Source organism: Trypanosoma brucei, chromosome 11 (assembly GCF_000210295.1).
Source record: "Trypanosoma brucei gambiense DAL972 chromosome 11, complete sequence".
Taxonomy (NCBI): domain Eukaryota; phylum Euglenozoa; class Kinetoplastea; order Trypanosomatida; family Trypanosomatidae; genus Trypanosoma; species Trypanosoma brucei.
The window spans coordinates 1115969-1134288 of record NC_026744.1 but is presented as its reverse complement, the minus strand read 5'-3'; the positions used below and the strand labels follow the sequence as shown (position 1 = coordinate 1134288).

At 47.8% G+C, this 18320-nt stretch overlaps 5 protein-coding genes across 5 annotated transcripts; all 5 read right to left on the bottom strand.

The window, feature by feature from the left end:
• Nucleotides 1-423: 423 nt before the first annotated feature.
• TbgDal_XI4490 (katanin, putative) lies at nt 424-2127 on the bottom strand (the record flags this gene model as incomplete). Its single annotated transcript, XM_011781293.1, has 1 exon — nt 424-2127. One exon carries the CDS (start codon nt 2125-2127, stop codon nt 424-426), a length of 1704 nt encoding a protein of 567 aa, XP_011779595.1.
• Nucleotides 2128-3768: 1641 nt separating this feature from the next.
• Nucleotides 3769-5124, bottom strand: TbgDal_XI4480 (hypothetical protein, conserved; the record flags this gene model as incomplete). The annotated part of the gene is made up of 1 exon (XM_011781292.1): nt 3769-5124. The coding sequence occupies one exon, from the start codon at nt 5122-5124 to the stop codon at nt 3769-3771; it is 1356 nt and encodes a 451-aa protein (XP_011779594.1).
• Nucleotides 5125-6816: 1692 nt separating this feature from the next.
• On the bottom strand, nt 6817-11493 carry TbgDal_XI4470 (AMP deaminase, putative; the record flags this gene model as incomplete). Its single annotated transcript, XM_011781291.1, has 1 exon — nt 6817-11493. The coding sequence occupies one exon, from the start codon at nt 11491-11493 to the stop codon at nt 6817-6819; it is 4677 nt and encodes a 1558-aa protein (XP_011779593.1).
• Nucleotides 11494-12406: 913 nt separating this feature from the next.
• TbgDal_XI4460 (hypothetical protein, conserved) lies at nt 12407-13795 on the bottom strand (the record flags this gene model as incomplete). The annotated part of the gene is made up of 1 exon (XM_011781290.1): nt 12407-13795. One exon carries the CDS (start codon nt 13793-13795, stop codon nt 12407-12409), a length of 1389 nt encoding a protein of 462 aa, XP_011779592.1.
• A 940-nt stretch (nt 13796-14735) lies between these two features.
• On the bottom strand, nt 14736-15800 carry TbgDal_XI4450 (hypothetical protein, conserved; the record flags this gene model as incomplete). Its single annotated transcript, XM_011781289.1, has 1 exon — nt 14736-15800. One exon carries the CDS (start codon nt 15798-15800, stop codon nt 14736-14738), a length of 1065 nt encoding a protein of 354 aa, XP_011779591.1.
• Nucleotides 15801-18320: the final 2520 nt, after the last annotated feature.

The following is an 18320-nucleotide window of genomic DNA, read 5'->3' as shown; positions in this document are numbered from 1 at the left end:
ATGTATATATTTATACCTAACGAGTGCTTCGCAAAAGCAACAAAAGTGCCTGCAAACAACAGCACATATAACAAAACGATCAAGTAACATGGGGGGGGGGGGGGTAATGTAGAAGAAAGAATAGGGGGTAAAAAGAAAAATAACGGCACATTCAAGCGGGGAAAAAAGCCCAACGCCAACCTGTGCGTGAGCAGTGACAACAGAAGACGCGCACAAGAAGATCACAGGCATTGCCAGCTACACGATCCACACAACAGAAAAATAAAGAAATCGAAGTCAACCCCCGTACACGGGCCTTTCTGTCGCCACAATCCTGGGAATGGCGCGTGTTTACTGCACCAGGTGATTGACCACGCATCGCAACAGCAACAATTAGGGAAGATGAAGGGTGAAGAGGAGAGGCATGCAAATAAAATACTGAAATTATGACGACGCTCCGGAGCCATACTTGCGCGCCCAGGCCTCAAACTTACTTAAATCCGACTGCTGCACGCTGCTCTGCGTACATGCCACGCTAGCCATAATATCCTGCATGGTGATCACTGGTCGTTGAACTACACCTGATTTCAGGTCGGATGGACTCCCGGCACCCTCTAACTTCTCAATCATGAGTCGAATGGGCCGCATCATTGCCTCACGGCAGATGACATCAATATCAGCGCCTGACATACCATCCGTAGCCGCGGCGCATGCATTCCAGTCAATATCTGCCGATGCCGCCGATGCAGTAAGAATCTGCCGAAACATTGTCGCCCGTGCTTCATGCGTTGGAAGACCAACAAGAATACGTTTCTCTAAGCGACGCAACATTGCACTATCAAGATCCCACGGAGTGTTACTTGCAGCAAGAACAAACACTACCTCGCCACCGCGCCGTTTTGACAAGCCATCCATTTGTATCAACAACTCTGTCTTCATGCGTCTCGACCCTTCATGCGTCCCTTCACCGCCGCGCGCTGACATGAGGGAATCGATCTCATCTATAAATATAGTGCTAGGCGCATAATGAACAGCTATGTCAAACAACAAACGCACTAACTTCTCACTATCGCCACGCCACTTGGACACAACACTAGATGCGGAAATATTAAAAAATGTGGTACGACACTCCGTCGCCACAGCCTTCGCAAGAAGTGTTTTGCCTGTTCCAGGAGGTCCGAAAAGAAGAATACCTTTCCAAGGGCGCACAATACCCGCAAACAGTTCTGGATATTTGACGGGCATTACTACAGCCTCCTTTAGAAGACGTTTCACCTCATCTAGCGCCGCTATACTACCCCATCGCACATTGGGGTTACTGTCGAGGATGTCACGTTGTATTGTCATGGCAAGTTCCTGTAGTTCCACCGTTGGAAACCGCGGCAGCGGCTTCAGCGCTCGACCGAAGAAACCATCATCGTCAGACCTACATGCAACCGCATCCCCACTAAACTCCGGTGCCGCCTCCACACGCATGCCCGCCAACCCGAAAGGACACTCCGTTACTACCGGCCGCCTCGCATTAGACCCCGGTGGTGAACTTGGCGATGGACCCAATGGAGGAGATGCCTTATGAGCCAATACCAAACCACGGGCGAGACACTGTGCACCAGGACCTGGTCGCTTTAACTCTTGCGCAGTGCTTTGAGGTGCTTCACCCACAGAGACGGCATTGCCATAAGTTATGGGCCCACCATTTGCTCTGAGAGGTTGCGGCTTCGGCCTTCCACCGAGTTGCTCATTACCTCGCCGTCGCACGGCCATGCGTTCGCCACCGGATGGAACATCTACACAACCCTCTTCCACCCCTTCATTGGCTCGAAACAGTTTGGGGCGGCGGTTGAAACGGAATTCAAAATACTGCTCATATTCCATAATAATGGAGAGGAGATCTATATTATCGGCTGGTGAGAACTTTTGAAGCGACAAACCGCTTTCCTGCTGAAGCATCTGCAGCGAACCCACGTATCCCTGGTCCAGAAGAAATTGTGAAATAAGTACGATAGCACCCTTCACACGCTTCAGTCGTATCTTTTCATTATCCTCGCGAGCTTTCTGTTGCACCTTTATCTGCTGGAGCGATGAACCTGGGGCGCCTTCTGGATCATTAGAGAGCGGCTGAAGGCGAATGTTACCCTTTTTACTCATATCCCAAAAAAAAAAAAAAAAACCGTCTGTTCCTCCCTCTCGTATGGTGCGCACGCTCAAGCGGAATTAAAAAAAAAAACAACGAGCAAGAGAGAGGAGTGAAAGATATATTAATATATATACCGTTACACTCTTCTAAGACGGTCGGTAGAACCAGAAAAGAGGAAAAAAAATGAGCTACGGTTCAAATCCCCTTTGTATTTTCACTGCTTCTCCACTTAGCCACTGATTGACCTTGCCAATCTCGTAGAAATTATATCCCGTGTTGGTCTAATACACAATACAAGGGCAGTTCTATGCAAGGAAGCTATATAAAGAAGGTGAGGTGTGTGATATATTCACACCTAATATGGGAGTGAACTGATCCGAAGTGATAATACGTAACGGATCTCTACTCGTTAAAGCATGTAATCGGTTTATATTTATTGTTTGCGTGTGTACAGGTTCGGCAAAGAAATTAAAGAAAAAGGTGGGAGGAAAAATATACATATATACATGTATTGCTTGTACAAAAAACAGTAGTGCAGAAAGCTTCCTCGGGGAAACGTATATTCAAGAAAAATAAATGGCACAAAAAAGGACGTTAAGAGTAAAAATCAGGCTCAGGATATAATTACACGGTGTCGTATCAGAGCGGGCGGGAGGCAGAAGAAAATTAGGGGGTTTGGTGTGAAGCAATTAAAAGATCAGATCACTTCACGTTCACGGTGAAAGCAAGAGTTTATGGACAAAATGATAATAATAATAATAAAGTCAAGGCATCCCGTAGTCAACCTGATGAGCGGCCGGCTAGTGTTCTTCTCTCATGTGAACTCCCTTTTTAAAGAAAATAAACCGAAGGTGGACGGCAGAACAAGTGGTCGGAGAGTAAAGAAAAGAGAAACAACCTCCCAATTTGCTCGTTCACTGCGAGTTATGAGGTTTGCGAAACAAAGAATAAGACGCAAGAAAATTAAGAACAAACCCCCTCAAGGGAAACTAAGAACCAACATCACGGAATATATGCATTGCCATGTGAAGCCACAATCGTCGTTCCTTGGGAAAAAAGGGAACTTGATCTTTAAAACCTCTGAATTTTTATTTATTCACCGACAACATTCACTCCTGCAACCCATTCAACCTCCCTTTTATGTTCATTTCACACCCCATCATCTCTCACCGATCCGCTTCAGTTTTGTGAGCATACAACAAACACATACACGCATATGTGACATCCCTTAGAATTCGTAACACTGATTCGCCTCCCTCATTTTTAACGTAATCTTTTTTCATTTCCACATCACTTTTTTTTGTTAACGACTCCCTCGGTTGCTACTCTTCCGCCATACAAATAAAGCAGGTAATACCTGTACGAAGAGAAAGAATAATAATTGCTTTAAAAAACATTTTCACAAACAATAACGTTGTTCTCACTGCCGTCATCAGCGTCGCCCACCATGCAATAAAAACGCCCACTACGGTATATATATATATATATATATATATATATACGTCAGTTCTTCGGAAGGATTTCAAATGTAAGGATGCTCATAACTCACTATATTTATATATATATGCAGATATACAGATATTTATCGCACCGCTCAGAAATGGCGGGGGAGATGCCATTTCCACCTTACACAAATACGCGTACACCCGAAGTTATTTGCTTGAAGCCGTCGGGGAGAGCGGAACCAAAACGCGCTCAAGGATAAACACGTCAAAGAGCGTCCAGCGGCCGTCCCCTTCCATGTAAAAGCAAAGTAACTTCCGTACAGCCGGGGGACTGCGTCTAATATCGACAGAATTGCCATGCAGCTTCTGCACCAGTCGAGTGCAGTCCAACTGTAGCGGCCGACCAACAAACATTCGCTTAACGAAGTCCACCAAAAACAAACACTGACGAAATATGCCCAAAAAGAAGCTCGGACTGGTGTACAACCTTGCGGCCTCTACACGCTCGTACTCACTTGAGTAGCCGCATGTGCGTTGGTAAAACCAGTCGAAGGCTTCACAGTAACGTTGTGGAGGCATCACCACGTCCAGTGAAACAAATGCAATCGGCATGAGTTTGGGGGCTGGTTTGAGCACTCGTTGTAAACACCCAATGCTCCACGTTTCCCGCTCGCCCACCTTCTCGGGATCAAGCTTTCCAGAGGAGAACGAACATTTCAATGGAGGGGAGGAGCAGGCACCTCCAGTTGTTGCATCAACCGATACGGGTTTCGGACACTCCTCCCCATTTTTTTTCCATGCAGCATATTCCAGCAAATCATCAGAGGATTTCACGAGAAACGGATTGAAAAGTTTCATATCCGCGTCGATAACATAATCATCAGGTGCGGCTATATCAAAAATATTGAAATCTAAAGTCCGCTGTTTATCCCACATTTCGGAGAGATGCTCGGAGAGACCCTGCGAGAGGGGTAATACTTGTTTCAGTGCCTTGCTAACTGTTTTGTGAAAAGCATCTGTGCCCTTTGCGGATCCCTTCTCCGAAGAAATAACTGCCTCACCCACTATATCTTCCTTCACACTATAGTTTTTCAACAGTAAACCCTGTAGTTTGGCAAGTGCTACCTCACGTGCGACAGGCCTTCCAGTCGGTCCATTGTGCGAAGCAGCCTCCCTAAGGGTTTCAAGCAATACGCCAAGGCTGCGGTACGATTGCTTGGCGCCCTGCAGAAACTCCTCGGCAGTGCACCCATTCATATCGCTAGACCAATGATCAAAACACTTCATGGCTGCATTATTATTGTCATTGGAGTCATCACCCTCCGCGCTGACTGCCTGCTCACCTTCTGTTCGGTCAGGCGGGGGCGATTCCATTCGTCTGCGGCGAATAAACACCCAATCGGACTTTAGTTGAGCAGCGACCGACTTCATACTTCCATGCGTGCTGCCGTAAAGCGAGAATGGAACCGAGGAACAGTACAAAAGGCGCCGCGCCGATGATACAAAGTTGGACCCAAGTAAACCAGCGGGGTGAAGCGCGACTGTCCCGCGTGGCCACCTCATATTCCCTCCCCTAGATTTCCTCTCTTTTCTTATCTTTTCCTCTCGCTACTATTATTATTATTATTATTATTATTATTATTATTATTATTATTATTATTATTATTATTATTTATTTTTTTTACCGCCGCTGCTGTTATTGTTACAGTCAGTCGGTAATTTTCGACCGCAAACCACACCCTGCGTACCTCCGACAAATTTCTTTCCCGTGCTTCGTATCTTTCGCTTACTTACGCTTTTCGATACGTACTACAACTTCCGGCTCAAAAGGTTACTAAACAGACGCAAGAACAAGACCAAATGCCGTGCGTGTTGAGTGTGTCGGGTTGGCACGTGAGTAAAAAAAAAAAAAAAATGGGGAAGTCAGGAAACAAACAAAATGAAAGGAAAGCAAGAAAGCGGTGGAAAAAGTAAGAGAGAAAAAAGGGAGAGAAACAGAACTCGGGAAAAGCGGGCACCACAGGAGGGTAGAAAACAAAAACAAGACAAAACAAACAAAAAAAACATACGTGTGTGGGGGGGGGGGAGAGGAGAAAAGTAAACAAAAGAGTTGCAGCAGCGGTTTCAACACTGTGCGGGGAAAATAATGGTCAACTTTTGACTACCGGTTTAGCCCATCGCCCATTCCTCACCTATCTCAACAAGCCGAGCTCGCCATAACGCGGTTAAAATAAATTAAGAACAAACATGAAGGAAAAAAAATGAATGTAGGCCACAAACATCACAGCGGTAAACACACAAAAATACCGATTATTATCACAAACACATGCGCTGCATACAAACGCTTATGTTTCGACACACACACCTCACCAACGAAGATTCAATTCTTTATGCAAAACACGCACTTGTAAGCAGTTAATTACAAAAAAAAAAGCCATTTTCACAAGCGTACTTGGGGAAAGGAAAATCGAAAGTCCAAATAAGGGCAATAACGATTAATAAAAACTTCCCTTTTTACAATAAATTAAAACGAAGCAGTGGGATAACCATCTGTCCGCGCCCATTTCACCCTTGAGACGAAGAAATGTTCATTCGATGAAAAGAGGAGACGACTGAGCACCATCGCACGCGTGTACATATATATATATATATGCACGCATGACCGCAAACAAAAGGAAAAGAAAAATGGACGGAGCGCTGAGGGGAAATGAATCACCCAGCTTTCCGCCTGTCATACCACTGCGCAGTTAGATTCGAACATCAGCTTGTGCGACGCACCTGTACACACAAAAAAAAAAGAAGGAAAAACGGCGATCCAAGTCTTCTTCCTGTCGTCCGCACTCCGCGAGCAGGAAAGTCAAAAAGGGTTGTAATAAATTGCTCCCATGCGTAAGGGCGTGGTTATTTGTTTTTGTTTTGTATATATATATATATATATATATATATATGCGCATGCATATTTTGGTTGTGTTCGCTCACCAGATCTCCCTTCCCGTATTCTCCTCCCCGACGGATGCACTTGACAAGAGGGAAGAGGAAGAAGAATATCATGCGTTCGTTTAACCCACTTGTCTTCCGCAGCACATCCTTCTTCCTCTTCCACATCACCTTCCCAGTAAGCACATCGCCGCACTTAGTTAAGCAACAGCTACGCCAAGAGAATGGCATCAAAACAAAAAGAGGATGAAACAAAAATAAAGACCCTCAAAAAACATAACCAGAACCGACAACGACGGGGACAACAAAAGAAGCACACTACAACCGAGAGGGTGCTACTATTATTGGCCCCGTAAGAACAGTGGTTGCTTTCGTCCTAGACTCCACCGGCGATGCATATTCACCGACACCTTGGTTTTTTAGTCGTTGCTTCATCACTTCATCGCGCGTAAGACCCAAGGTAGTCATCGTATACAACCCCTCTAACTGCCAAGTCATGATTTGGCTCGGGGACACCTCCTTTGATGCCACTGCCTCAAGGTAGCTCAGTTCTTCCAGGTATACCTCATACCGGAATGTGCAGCGAGATTGCGGCACACGTGTCAAACGCATGTCGTTGCCGACTGCACTGCGCAGGGCGTACAACTCCCCAAGCCACTTTTTCTTTCGGTACGAAGGAAAGCCGGACATCAGAACACTGTTTTTGGCAATCTCGCACAAATCCACCTGCGACAAGTTCCAGTAGTTTGCAGCAGTGCTGTATTCCTCGATCAACGGTTCCTCCGTGTGATGAAAAATGAGCGCCCCATCGGTGGAGAGCGCAACATTGAGGCCACGCCGAAAGAACAGTGCAAAGGGATTCTCGTTATACCTGCAAAATAGGGCGTTATTGGAAAGGGGGGTGATTCCAAGGGGTATTTGTCCGAGGTAATACAAATATTGCAGCACCGGAGTATCCTTAAGGTTGATACCGTGATTAACACCATCCGCAACAAGAAATGCCTCGGCCATGTGCCCAGGGTCGCCACTCTCACCCGCGTGTGGGCGCAACGAAAATGTGGTTAGCCCTCGTGCTGCACGGTAGCGGTTCAGCGAAGTGATGTTAGCCCACATGTAATACAACCAGTACATAAATGGAGGATTCTCCACGGAGGTCCACTGTGAAGGGGAGGTATTAATCAGCGAGTCAGTCTCTCGCTCACTTTCATTGTCCACCAAGTCGAAACCGCTAACGTGTGCAAGAAAGTAGTTAAGAAATGGATGTTTTTCGGGGTCTATGGAGGCCTGCCATAAGGGAAGAAATATGTTGGTCAAAAGGTCTTCGAAGGATGATAATATCTTGTTCTGACGGTATATGCCGTAAAGCCGTGGTACCTGTACGATCCAACGATTTGTTGGATGCAGCATATCATGGGTGAGGAACCACCGAGATAAGCGGTCCCATTCATCATGGCACCTGCCGTAAATAGAAAGACGGTATTCGGAGAAGCTGTAGCCGTCGGCGGCCTGACGGTCAAACACAGTACGAATAAGTTCGGCGAAGTAGCGTCCACCAATGAAGTTATCTGTTTTGAGAAGCAGTGAACGTAATGCGGATTGTCCCAGTGGGCTGTACCGCCCGTTGAACACGTCGAAGCGATTGAACGTTGCCTTCCCAGCCTTAACGTTCAACGAGGCAATAGTCAGGTCCTCCACATCGAATGTGGTGCCACTCAGCTTTTCCGCATGTATCTTGGCGAACAATTCACCCAATGTGATGGGGAAACCGGTACTCCTATCGATATCCACCACATCGTTACGATTCATGCGAACCTTCTCTTTGATAAATTTAAGAAGTTCCTTAGCCGTCATCCCTGATGCCATATGGCAGTGGACATCCACCTTAACACACTTGTATATGTCACTCTTCTCACGCAGCATATCTGTTAAGTGGCCCTCTTGGGTTTCCTGGTCGTCGTTTGTAAGCGCTACATGGAGGTTAAACTTGCATTCCAACATGTCCAGACGCCGGTTTGCGTAGCGGAGCATTGATGAATCACTCGATAGGGCCCTTAACTGTCTTGCGTCAGCCTGAAACTTAGCCCAGGACGGAAGAGGCCGAAAGTACTCTTTTGTTGTCGCATTCGCGTTTGCAGGAACCACAACGTCCCTCACCCCATCACGAAAGCAAAAGGTCGTGGGGACTGTCACCCCTTGCTCTCGTACCACAGGGGAGGAAAATGAACGAATCGATGACGAAATGTTACCGAACGCTCGCGTGGACGGTTGCTGAGTTTGCTCCCCCTTATCGTGATGCTCCCGCCACTTTTCCGTAGAAGTGAAGCCGCGACCACTTGACCTGCTGGACCTTTGAGACGCGAGTAAAGCCTCCACCCCCGCAGTACCTGCCAGTGAAGCCAACGAGGCCGCTAGTTCGTAATGGACAGTAAAAGCTTTATAGTACTCACGCCGCTGAAGCGCCTCCACCACACACCGTGCTTCACTTCTTTTTCTACCTCGCGGTCCCAATACGACAATGCGTGGGAATTTGATCAATTTGTCCACAAATAGCCGCCTTCCGCTGCCGGGCATTGTCATTGCCCCGGATACTTTCTCCGGAAGCGGTGGAATATCGAAGAAACGCCAAAGGTTCTCCCGGCGTCTCTCCGCTGAGGTAGAGGCAGAGGACCCCGTTGCCAGTAACGACCAACCACCATGCACCAAAAAATCCTCAGAAAGTCTCTTGCTTTCGCTGTGTCCGCCCCACTTAGTAAGTCCCTTGCGAAACAAGAGATCCATTTCATGAGTGAGAGACAACTCACGAAAGCGCAGTCGTAGGGAATTCACCTGTGTCACCGTAAAGTTGTTGTTCTGCGCACTCACGCGTCGCCACGGCCCACCAATAAACTTACACCTCTTCTCAATATCAAAGTTGATGTACCCCGCCGAGTTGAGACAAATCTCCATAACCTCAGGCGTACTCACCTGATGGATCTTCATGATACCGTTAAGTTCTTCGTTCAGTGCCTCTTCGTTTGTGTGGAAGTAAAGAGGGTCAATTGTAGAAACCGACACCCGTAGTCCTGTTTCAACTGCAAAAGGAATAGCACGCTTTAGCATCGAGTACGGAGTGCTGTCGTAGGTGTGGTAAGGTGTCACAACAATGCTACGTTGTGTTAGATAGTAGAAATACGTAAGTGAACTCCATGCAAGGACCTCCAGAGGGCCAACCACCTGGTCCGTGACAAGTAAACCAATGACAGTTTCGGCGAACGTTTTCTTACGCGTGCCGGATGTGTAGAGGCGAAAGCGAAGTGGTTGGCGCTTAAGGGGTTCGTAGCGCTGGAACAGGGGCCGTTGTACGTGGGAGGGGTGCGCAGTACTGTTGCCGAATTCCACCTTCACATCCTCTGTGGTGGACGTAGGGGGCTCTTTCGCCGACAGGGAAGAAACGACATGCGTCGCGATGAAGCAATTCAAAAGCTGCACATTGCGCCAAACGTGATAGATGAAAAACGAACTGGGTGGCATGTCACCCTTCTCCACGGAGTACATGGCCGGGTCACCCTCGGTGGGCATCTCCTGCACACCTGATTCGCCACTGACGAGTACAGAAACAGAAACAAGACGCCGAAAGAGTTGTGCAACATCCGGATATTTTTCAGGGCAAAGGAGTGCGAGCCAAATCGGTTCAAATATATGTTTCAATACATCCTCCATGCTTTTTGCCGTGCACTCGCCACCGTCGCCTGCGGACGGGCGCATGGTGATACGAAGGGAGGGCCAATTCCCCCCTGAGACGAAAAAACCACTGCGAACACACCAAGATGCGATGTGTTGCACCTCACCTGGACGGTGGCCAGTGACTGTGAATTCAACCTCCAACACATCCTTCTTATTCCGAGATATCCGAGAAATCATCGGCGTCACAAGACGACCGAGCAGTGCACCCCCATTGCCACTATAAACGTCAAGGAATTGTCGCAGGATCGGAACCGCATTTGCGGCAGTATGGTGCTCATCACGTGCCTCAAGAATGTCAACCGTGTGCGACGTTGCTTTGGAACTGCTCAAACGAAGTCCCAATCCCTCCATTGTGAAGACCCGATCCTGCGGTGGAAGAGAAGGTCCAAAGAAGGCGTCAGCAAGTGCCTTCAACGTAACAGTCCGCTCGCCTGTAGAGTCATGAGTGCCACTATCCTTGGTTGGCATGCTAAATGTTTGCTGAGGTACCGCCAGTTGCACCTCCGAGGTAAAACCCCTGCCTATTGGATTGCGGGCTCTGCCCTTGTCGGTTGCAGTGGAAAGCACGCTTGAAGTAGATAGCACGAGGTTTGGCTCACTGGACACTGTTTTCTGCACAAAATCCACCACTGATGATGCCGACATGCATGTCCCTACCCGCCGCACGTCAGTCTTGGGGGCACGCCTGAGATTCCCAGGGCCAAGCGTGGGATGGAAATGTTCTTCTCGCCTCATATTAAAGGCGCGATACAACCGATATCGACTCTGCAGGATCTTAACCCGCGGTTCACAAGCTGAGAAGAGTCGAGCGTCAGCAACTATTTGACAGAGTCGCTCAAATTTGGCACGAAAAACCTTATAGTCAAAGGTCGGGTGTGACCGTAGAAACGGATTTAACTTCAAGATGCGGGGAGAAACGAGACCTCTGTCGCAAGACAATAAGGAACGACCAGGATTGACTGCATTCTCCGCAGAATCGTCGGGTAAAATGTCTGCAGCCTGCAGAGTCAAGAGTGAATCGTGGGCGGACTCCAAAAGTGTTGCCATCATTCCACGCAGCGCCTCAACATCCTTACGTGCAACCCTAAACGCCAAGTGATCATCTTTGATGGTTGAGAGCTCCGCGCTGTCGCACTCCACACCGACGCCGGAATGTAACAGCCGGGTGTGAAATATTATCTCCAGCGCCTCAACCACGAAAGGGGCGGCATCACTAAAGGAACGGTCACCTTCATCACCCGCGATAAGAATGTCGTGCCAGCGCTGCCCCATCACGAACTTCAAAGGTTTCAATAGCTCAGTTGTGTGTTAATGCCGTAACCAAAGCCCGAGAAAAAATATTGGTGCTTTGCACCCGAAATCAAATGGCACCCCCTTGTTCTTTACTTTTTTTTATAAAAAAAGTTCGAGAAACTTCCTCCCACCAACCACCTTCACAACTTCAGTTATATGTGTTACGGGTGCCTCCGTCCTCCCTTAACTTACAATTCCTTCCCTTGCCGCGCGTATTTTAGAAAATAAATTCGGTTTGAAGAAAACATGAGAGAGCTGCTCGTAGATATACAGTTGGTAAATGAGGGAAGAAAGATAATTATTATTATTATTACTGTCATCTGACACTTTACGTTCTGTCAAAAAGTGCGTGTTCGTACGTTCAACCACTGATGAGGTTAACAATAGCGTAGGACACGGCAACAACACGTCGGGGCGGGATTAACCACTCAGCAGGCTAGTGAGAAGTGTAGTGAATACGGAAAGAAATGCGTAATACTCAATTGCCGCCACAAAAAGGCAGATATCACTTCCCAACTCGCGCATATAATAACAACACTTGCGTAAACAAGAGATGAAGAAAGAAAGAGTCGAGTTATTCCTACTCGTTTGACTGAGTCATCGCGCTTCTCAACCCCGTCATGCATCCCCTCACTCGCCCCCATGGTCCCACATCACAGGCCTCACTTACACATATCCTCCGTTTTCATGCCATTCTCTTGATTCTTTTTTCCAGGCAAACATACGTCCTCTCACGTGGAATTGACTTAATACTTATATCCATTAAACGTTTTGAAACTGCCGTAGTGCCTATGCAGCAGATTGCTACCGTCGCAAATCCTTTCAACGTACAATTAAAGTTATAACAGACGTTAACATCCACACGAGAACAGCATGGGAAAAAGCGGCATTCTCAGGAGAAAAGTGGAAATTGGTGACGCATATCCGTCCCGTTTCGCGCCTCCAAAGCAACACGCTTATTTCGCCTGTAAGCTTCCACTACGCTCAATCGCAATCTTTCCATCTCCTCCTCCTTGGACAACGCTTGCCCCGATCCACGCGTTACTTTGGTGCTCCCGTCAGCGGGAACAAATCCTAAACGCTCCAACCGCCTTTGCTCACCCATGCCGCCAACAGAAGAAAGCAATCGCAGTCGCTCTGACTGTGGACCTTTCGCTGCCCCCTTCGCACTGCGCTGTGAAGATTGGTCCAGTCGGCTTGCAAGCCGCGTAATGGAAGCATTGCGGCTTGGCACCGTGTCGAAGACCGGTGGCGCTTCTACACGTTCCCCATAACGAACAACATCCACCAACTCACAGAAATCACGAGGTTGATCCTCACCTTTATCCTTCGGGTAGCGCATAGGCCTATGCGGCCCATCGCCTGTTTCGGTACCAGAGATACCATCATCAAAACTGATTCGTTTGCGGCCCTCCTTCACTCCATCTAAGTTGTTGCTATCAACCGTCTTCTTGCCTTTCTTGCCTGCCGCACGTTTCTCCGCCGCCTCAGTCGCTGCTTTCTCCTTTTGCATCTTCCTCAGCATCCTTTCGTATGCAATGTCTTTCGCATCGACGGGGTCAGCTCTCCTTCGTTTCTTACCTCCTTTTGTGGAGAGCACCTCATCGGCTAGCTGCTTCTCCATCTCCTGCAACTTTGCCTGCAGTCGCTCCCGCCTAGCCTCCACCTTCTTGCGATGTTTCTTCTCTTTCTTCCTGGCAATGATGGACTCCTTGCTATCATCTGTGATGCTCTCCGCCCCAGTCCCATCGCGAGTGCGAAATGCAAGCACCGGGCGCGCCAGCGTCGCAGCAATCTGTTCGTTGAGAGGTACGGGTGCCGCCTTAGTGTCAACAATCACCCCGGAGTCTGCTTTTTCCGCCGTGCGAACTCGTTTTGCGGCTAACTTTAGCACCTTTGATTTTTTGTTGCGTTCTCCCAAGCCATCACTGAGGTTTCCATTGTTCACTAAAGGAGGAGAGGAAAGGGAAGTGGAGTCACTGCCAATCGGGGTGCCGACACCACCGGGTCCTTCACTCGCCGATGCTGCCGCTGCCGCCGCCTCCGCCACCTTTTCGCGTCGCCGTTGTTTGCGCTGTTGTTCTCGTTTATGTCTTTCCGCAAGATATTGACTAAGGGACCGCTGGCTAATCGAACAATCCCGCCCATTGGCTTTCATGATGGGTGGTTGATTGGCGAGCTTCGTTCGCCGTAGCTCACGCTGGTAGGGCGACAATTTTGGATTCTTATTCCGTTTTTTGCGGTGTTCCTTTATGCGGGGGACACGTTGCCGACGGGCCATTCCGTTTGACTTCGGCGGTACCAAAAACTTTCGGTGTTTCGCTCTCTCTTCACTCCTATTCCCTTTGTCTCTCCACGGGTTGGTTCTTCCTTGTCTGACCGCCGCTGGAGTTGACTCCCCCACTGCCGATCGCAATAATCAAATGGTACACCCTGTAAGGGTAATATCACGACAAAAAAATAGGGAAACCAGTTCAATCACTCTTTCCCTGAATCTCTGCACCACGACTATAAACGACGAAACATTTACAACAAAAAAAAGTTAAAGTGAGAAAGACAAAAGAATAAAAAAAGAGATATTGGACCAATGGGTATATCACAAGCGTTGTTGCTGGAAAGTTTTTTCTTTACGGAAAAGTTAGACACCCCTTACCTGCACGTCCTCCATCCAATGTGATCCCTTTCCTCACCCTATTCCACCAAATGCAGTGCAGGAAGGGGGAAAAAGAGGGAAATACTTTTTCACAAAGGTAAAGGGTGGACAAAGTCATTATTCAGTTTGCGCTTAGTTAACGATCAATGGGGAAACCAAGTGGTGACGCAAACATCCGCACAATGGCTTCCACAACACTCACCCAGCAGTTCCCTTCCACACACACACACATATCTGTGCTTGTATAGCACAACCAAAGACGCAGCACCGGAGTAAACAACAAACAAACCACATTCCCTGTTCATCTTCACTCGCCCTATACTGCAGCAGGGGGGAGGAACGGTTCCTATCTTGCGTTGGTTCTGTCGTTTGTGCTTCGTTTCACCCAGCAGCAGACCGTGAAACCGTTGGCCAGTTTAGATTGCCTCAACATCCGACCAGAATATGAACAGGCCCGTTAATGCTCTCCATCCCCTTGCACAACGCGATCACAGAACATATTTTCCTATCGCGTTTCATTCAGATGGTTGCGCTCTCTCACATAAGAAGTTAACTTACACTAATCCAGCTATATGGTGTTCTCTTCCGCAGAAAGTTGGTTGACAAACTCTTTCGCTGCACTATCCGGCAGTGTTATTGATACGCGGACGCTGCCATCCACTTCAAACTGATCCAGAAGGTGCTTGGCCTTAAATAGTGCCGCCTTCGACACAAACACCAAACGGAAATGTTGCTTGTACAGCGCCCAGCACGTCACGAAGCCAGGAATGTCCTTCAACTGCTGTCGAAGTTCCTTCGCACCGATACGTGAAGAAGTGGCGGCGGAAGCTGTCACCATTTCCGACTGACGCACCGTTGACTGGCGCAATTCTCCTCCAACTGAAGGTGTAGACTGCGAGTGTTCCCCTTCCCCGCTTTCACGTGACCGCTTCATGCCCTTTGGTGACTTCAGAATTGCACCATCTTCATTACCCGCTATATTTAATAAGAATTTCGGAGGGTGCGTAAAGTACGGCTTCCGAGAAAGGCTCGTGACCATATCTTCAAGAGTGTCGAAGCGCGTGCCGCTACCGGTTAGGCCGTAGACACATTCCACTATTGTGTCATCTTCGACCTCCCGTTTATGCCTTTCCTTGCCCTTGGCTTTCGCGACGGGAGCACTGTCATCACTTTTCTTACCTCCATTAAGAGTCGCTGCATGCTTCCCGGGAACAGGAGTAAACACGGTTGAAACATTACCATCAGCTTTACCGTATATCGCTATCTCCACTGACCGAGTCTCGGTGCGAGCCGACACGGTGTAGTGACACTGAGCACGCCCCTGCGCTGCATCTGATGTGGTACCCGTTCTCCTTTCCATTTCACAGGAGGGAGAAGAACATCCACGTTCGAATTTCTTGTCCAGGCAGCAGAAGCGGGGAAAGGCCTCCCGGTGTACCTTTGCGAAGTCATTTTCCACATTTGTGATCACTACAACGTACCGGTCATCAACATTCCCTTGTGACGACTTCTTGCCCTTTTCTTGGCCGTTCTTTACAGCATGGTTCGTCTGCTTTTCTACGACTCGCGATCCCTCCTGTTTCTTCCATTTGGCCTTCTTTACCCTTCTGCCAGTTTCCTTCGAGTGCCCCATGCTGTCAAATTATGTCCAACGAAGTCAGTCCAAGTCTTCACCTCCAAAAGAATAGGGGGAAATAAATGTTTATATTCATATATGCTTACCCAATTTTACAATGGTTAGAAAGTCGAGGAATTAACTGAAAATACTGATGCACAAAAATGCAAAGAGGCACCCCATGCATGAGGAATACGAAACGACTCACTTTTATGGATGGGCATACCGCAAACAGGCGGTTCCTTAATAGGCGCAGTTGCAATGAACAACATGGACAATGGCAAACTCCACCATTTATGTGGGGAAAAGCAGTCAGTAACAACCAAATAGTGTGTTCTGAATTAAAAAAAAAAAAAGAAGGCACTAGTACATGTGTACACACATCTTTGCTCGTGTACCTGAGAGGGCGAGTTTTTTTTGTCTTCAAATAGCTGTGTAAAGGTCGAGAGAAGCATGTGCGTGATTTACCCCTTCCACTCCCTACGAGTAAATGGGCCCACGGGCCCCATCGCCAAACCGCCACTTATTTGGTTCGCCCCCTCCCCTCCCCCGCTGGTGCGCATGATTCGCGCTGCGGATACCGCTTTATAACATGAACACTCCTGTTACTCGTACTTCATATGCGCCAAGCCAATCAGGTCTTCCTTGGCTGAAACCATTGAGGCAAGCAACATTCCAAATATTGTATGCCCCACAGGTTGCCATATAACTATCAACAGTTCTCGCCAGTTCTCTACAAATCCAAACAACAATGCACCCTTCTGTGCCAAGTGCCAGCGGTATGAAACCATTGTAAAGAGCCAATAGGTAGTCGGTAATAGCGACAAAAGAGCAATCACAAACTGATATCGTGGAGAGATATCAGAAAAGGAATCGGTATTCCCTTCCACATGCCTGGCTTGCGTGGTGCGAGGAAAATTGTTTGTATGGCTACCAATATCAGGTAGTGAAGGATGCACGTAAAGTACTCCACGGCACGACCGTATATCAGAGAGGCCCGCAACGGCCAAAAGAACGGCCGATATGGTGATGGCTGCGGTACCCCCACGGGAAAGAGCGCCTGGTTTCGTTGGGGATGCCGAGGTATTTGACATATTATCATCTAAATCAACCACTACCAGCGGGTAGCCTACAATTATTAAACATATATACAAAAAAGCCAGCAGCAACTGCAGTGCCGCTAGCACTCGAACAAGTGCAACACCTAAGCGATAAGTCCTTGAGAGATGTCTCAGCACAAGTACCTGCTCACCTGCACTTAACACCTTCATCTGTCCACCATCCACGAGCTGGTTGGGCTTCGGTTTACGAGAGGTCTGTTCATTACAGGGCATCAAACACGCTGAAAACTAGATGTGACACAAGGGAAGACAACGTAAAACGTTAAATCTTTTCGAAATTGCCACTGGAAATATAACCTAAAGCATGTCCAGGGGGGGGGAAGAAAGAATAATCCAACAGCCACAAGCCCTTCTGTCCTCATCACCTACATACCGCCAAGCAACGTATGCAAGGTAATAATAAATTGTGTTTAGATCGACTGGCAAAGAATCAACGTCACGGAAAAGAACACGGCACATTCACCCCCCCCCCTCCACTCCACATACGATAATGGTGGGAGTCAAATAAAATCATTAAACATGTATTCCCACGGTAGACACTAAGTTTAAATTTACGAAAAATGACCCGAGACACCCAAATTTAAAATTCAACCTTACAAGCGGCATTACACCTTACATTTAACGAGACAGGCTGCATTCCCGCAATAATTCATCCCCCCTTTCATTCCAGTCAGTTTGTCCCTCCTCAATTCATTTAGGAAAAAACGAGCCACCGCATCGGTTCCCTACACCAAATGCGTCACTTGAAGGGCCAAACCAACACACACACGCCACACCGCTTCATAATAGCTGATAAACCCAACCAAAACGCGCATGGGAGTTTACATAAGGGAGTTGTTGGCCCAACGGGAAGCGTTACTCAGGGAGGGGAAAATAATACTCCTTTCGTAAGAAGCCAACGCTAAGCAGCTTGCCCCTGGCATACGGCATACTGCAGTACACCAAATAGTGTAAAGGAACACGGCACAACCTTCCACCAAATCACGTAAGTCACGTCTAATGATTAGCGGGAAATAAACTTTAACCCCAAGATAAGGGACAAACCCACAACAAGTGATGAAGCGATCCAATTCATATATATATATATATATATATATATTTCCGTGTGCCGACCTAACAGCGGTAGCGGGTACCCAGGATACATTCCACGGAACTTCTACACGCTCCTTCATATGAGGTGGAAAACGGCGACCCCAAGAAGGTAAAAACTTACTTCATTGTGCCCTAGTCCCTCAAGAATAACTCATGTATACGTGACCTTATCGAAACAAGTAAACATGAAGAAAGGACAGAGGTGAGGTGGCAGCGGGCGCTAATATCCTTGATGATAAGAGACACCAAAGGTGGTTGCAACAAATAGGGAACGCCCAGGAGTAAAAAGTTTGTCATACAGCGGAGAGAATCGAATAGCGGCTAC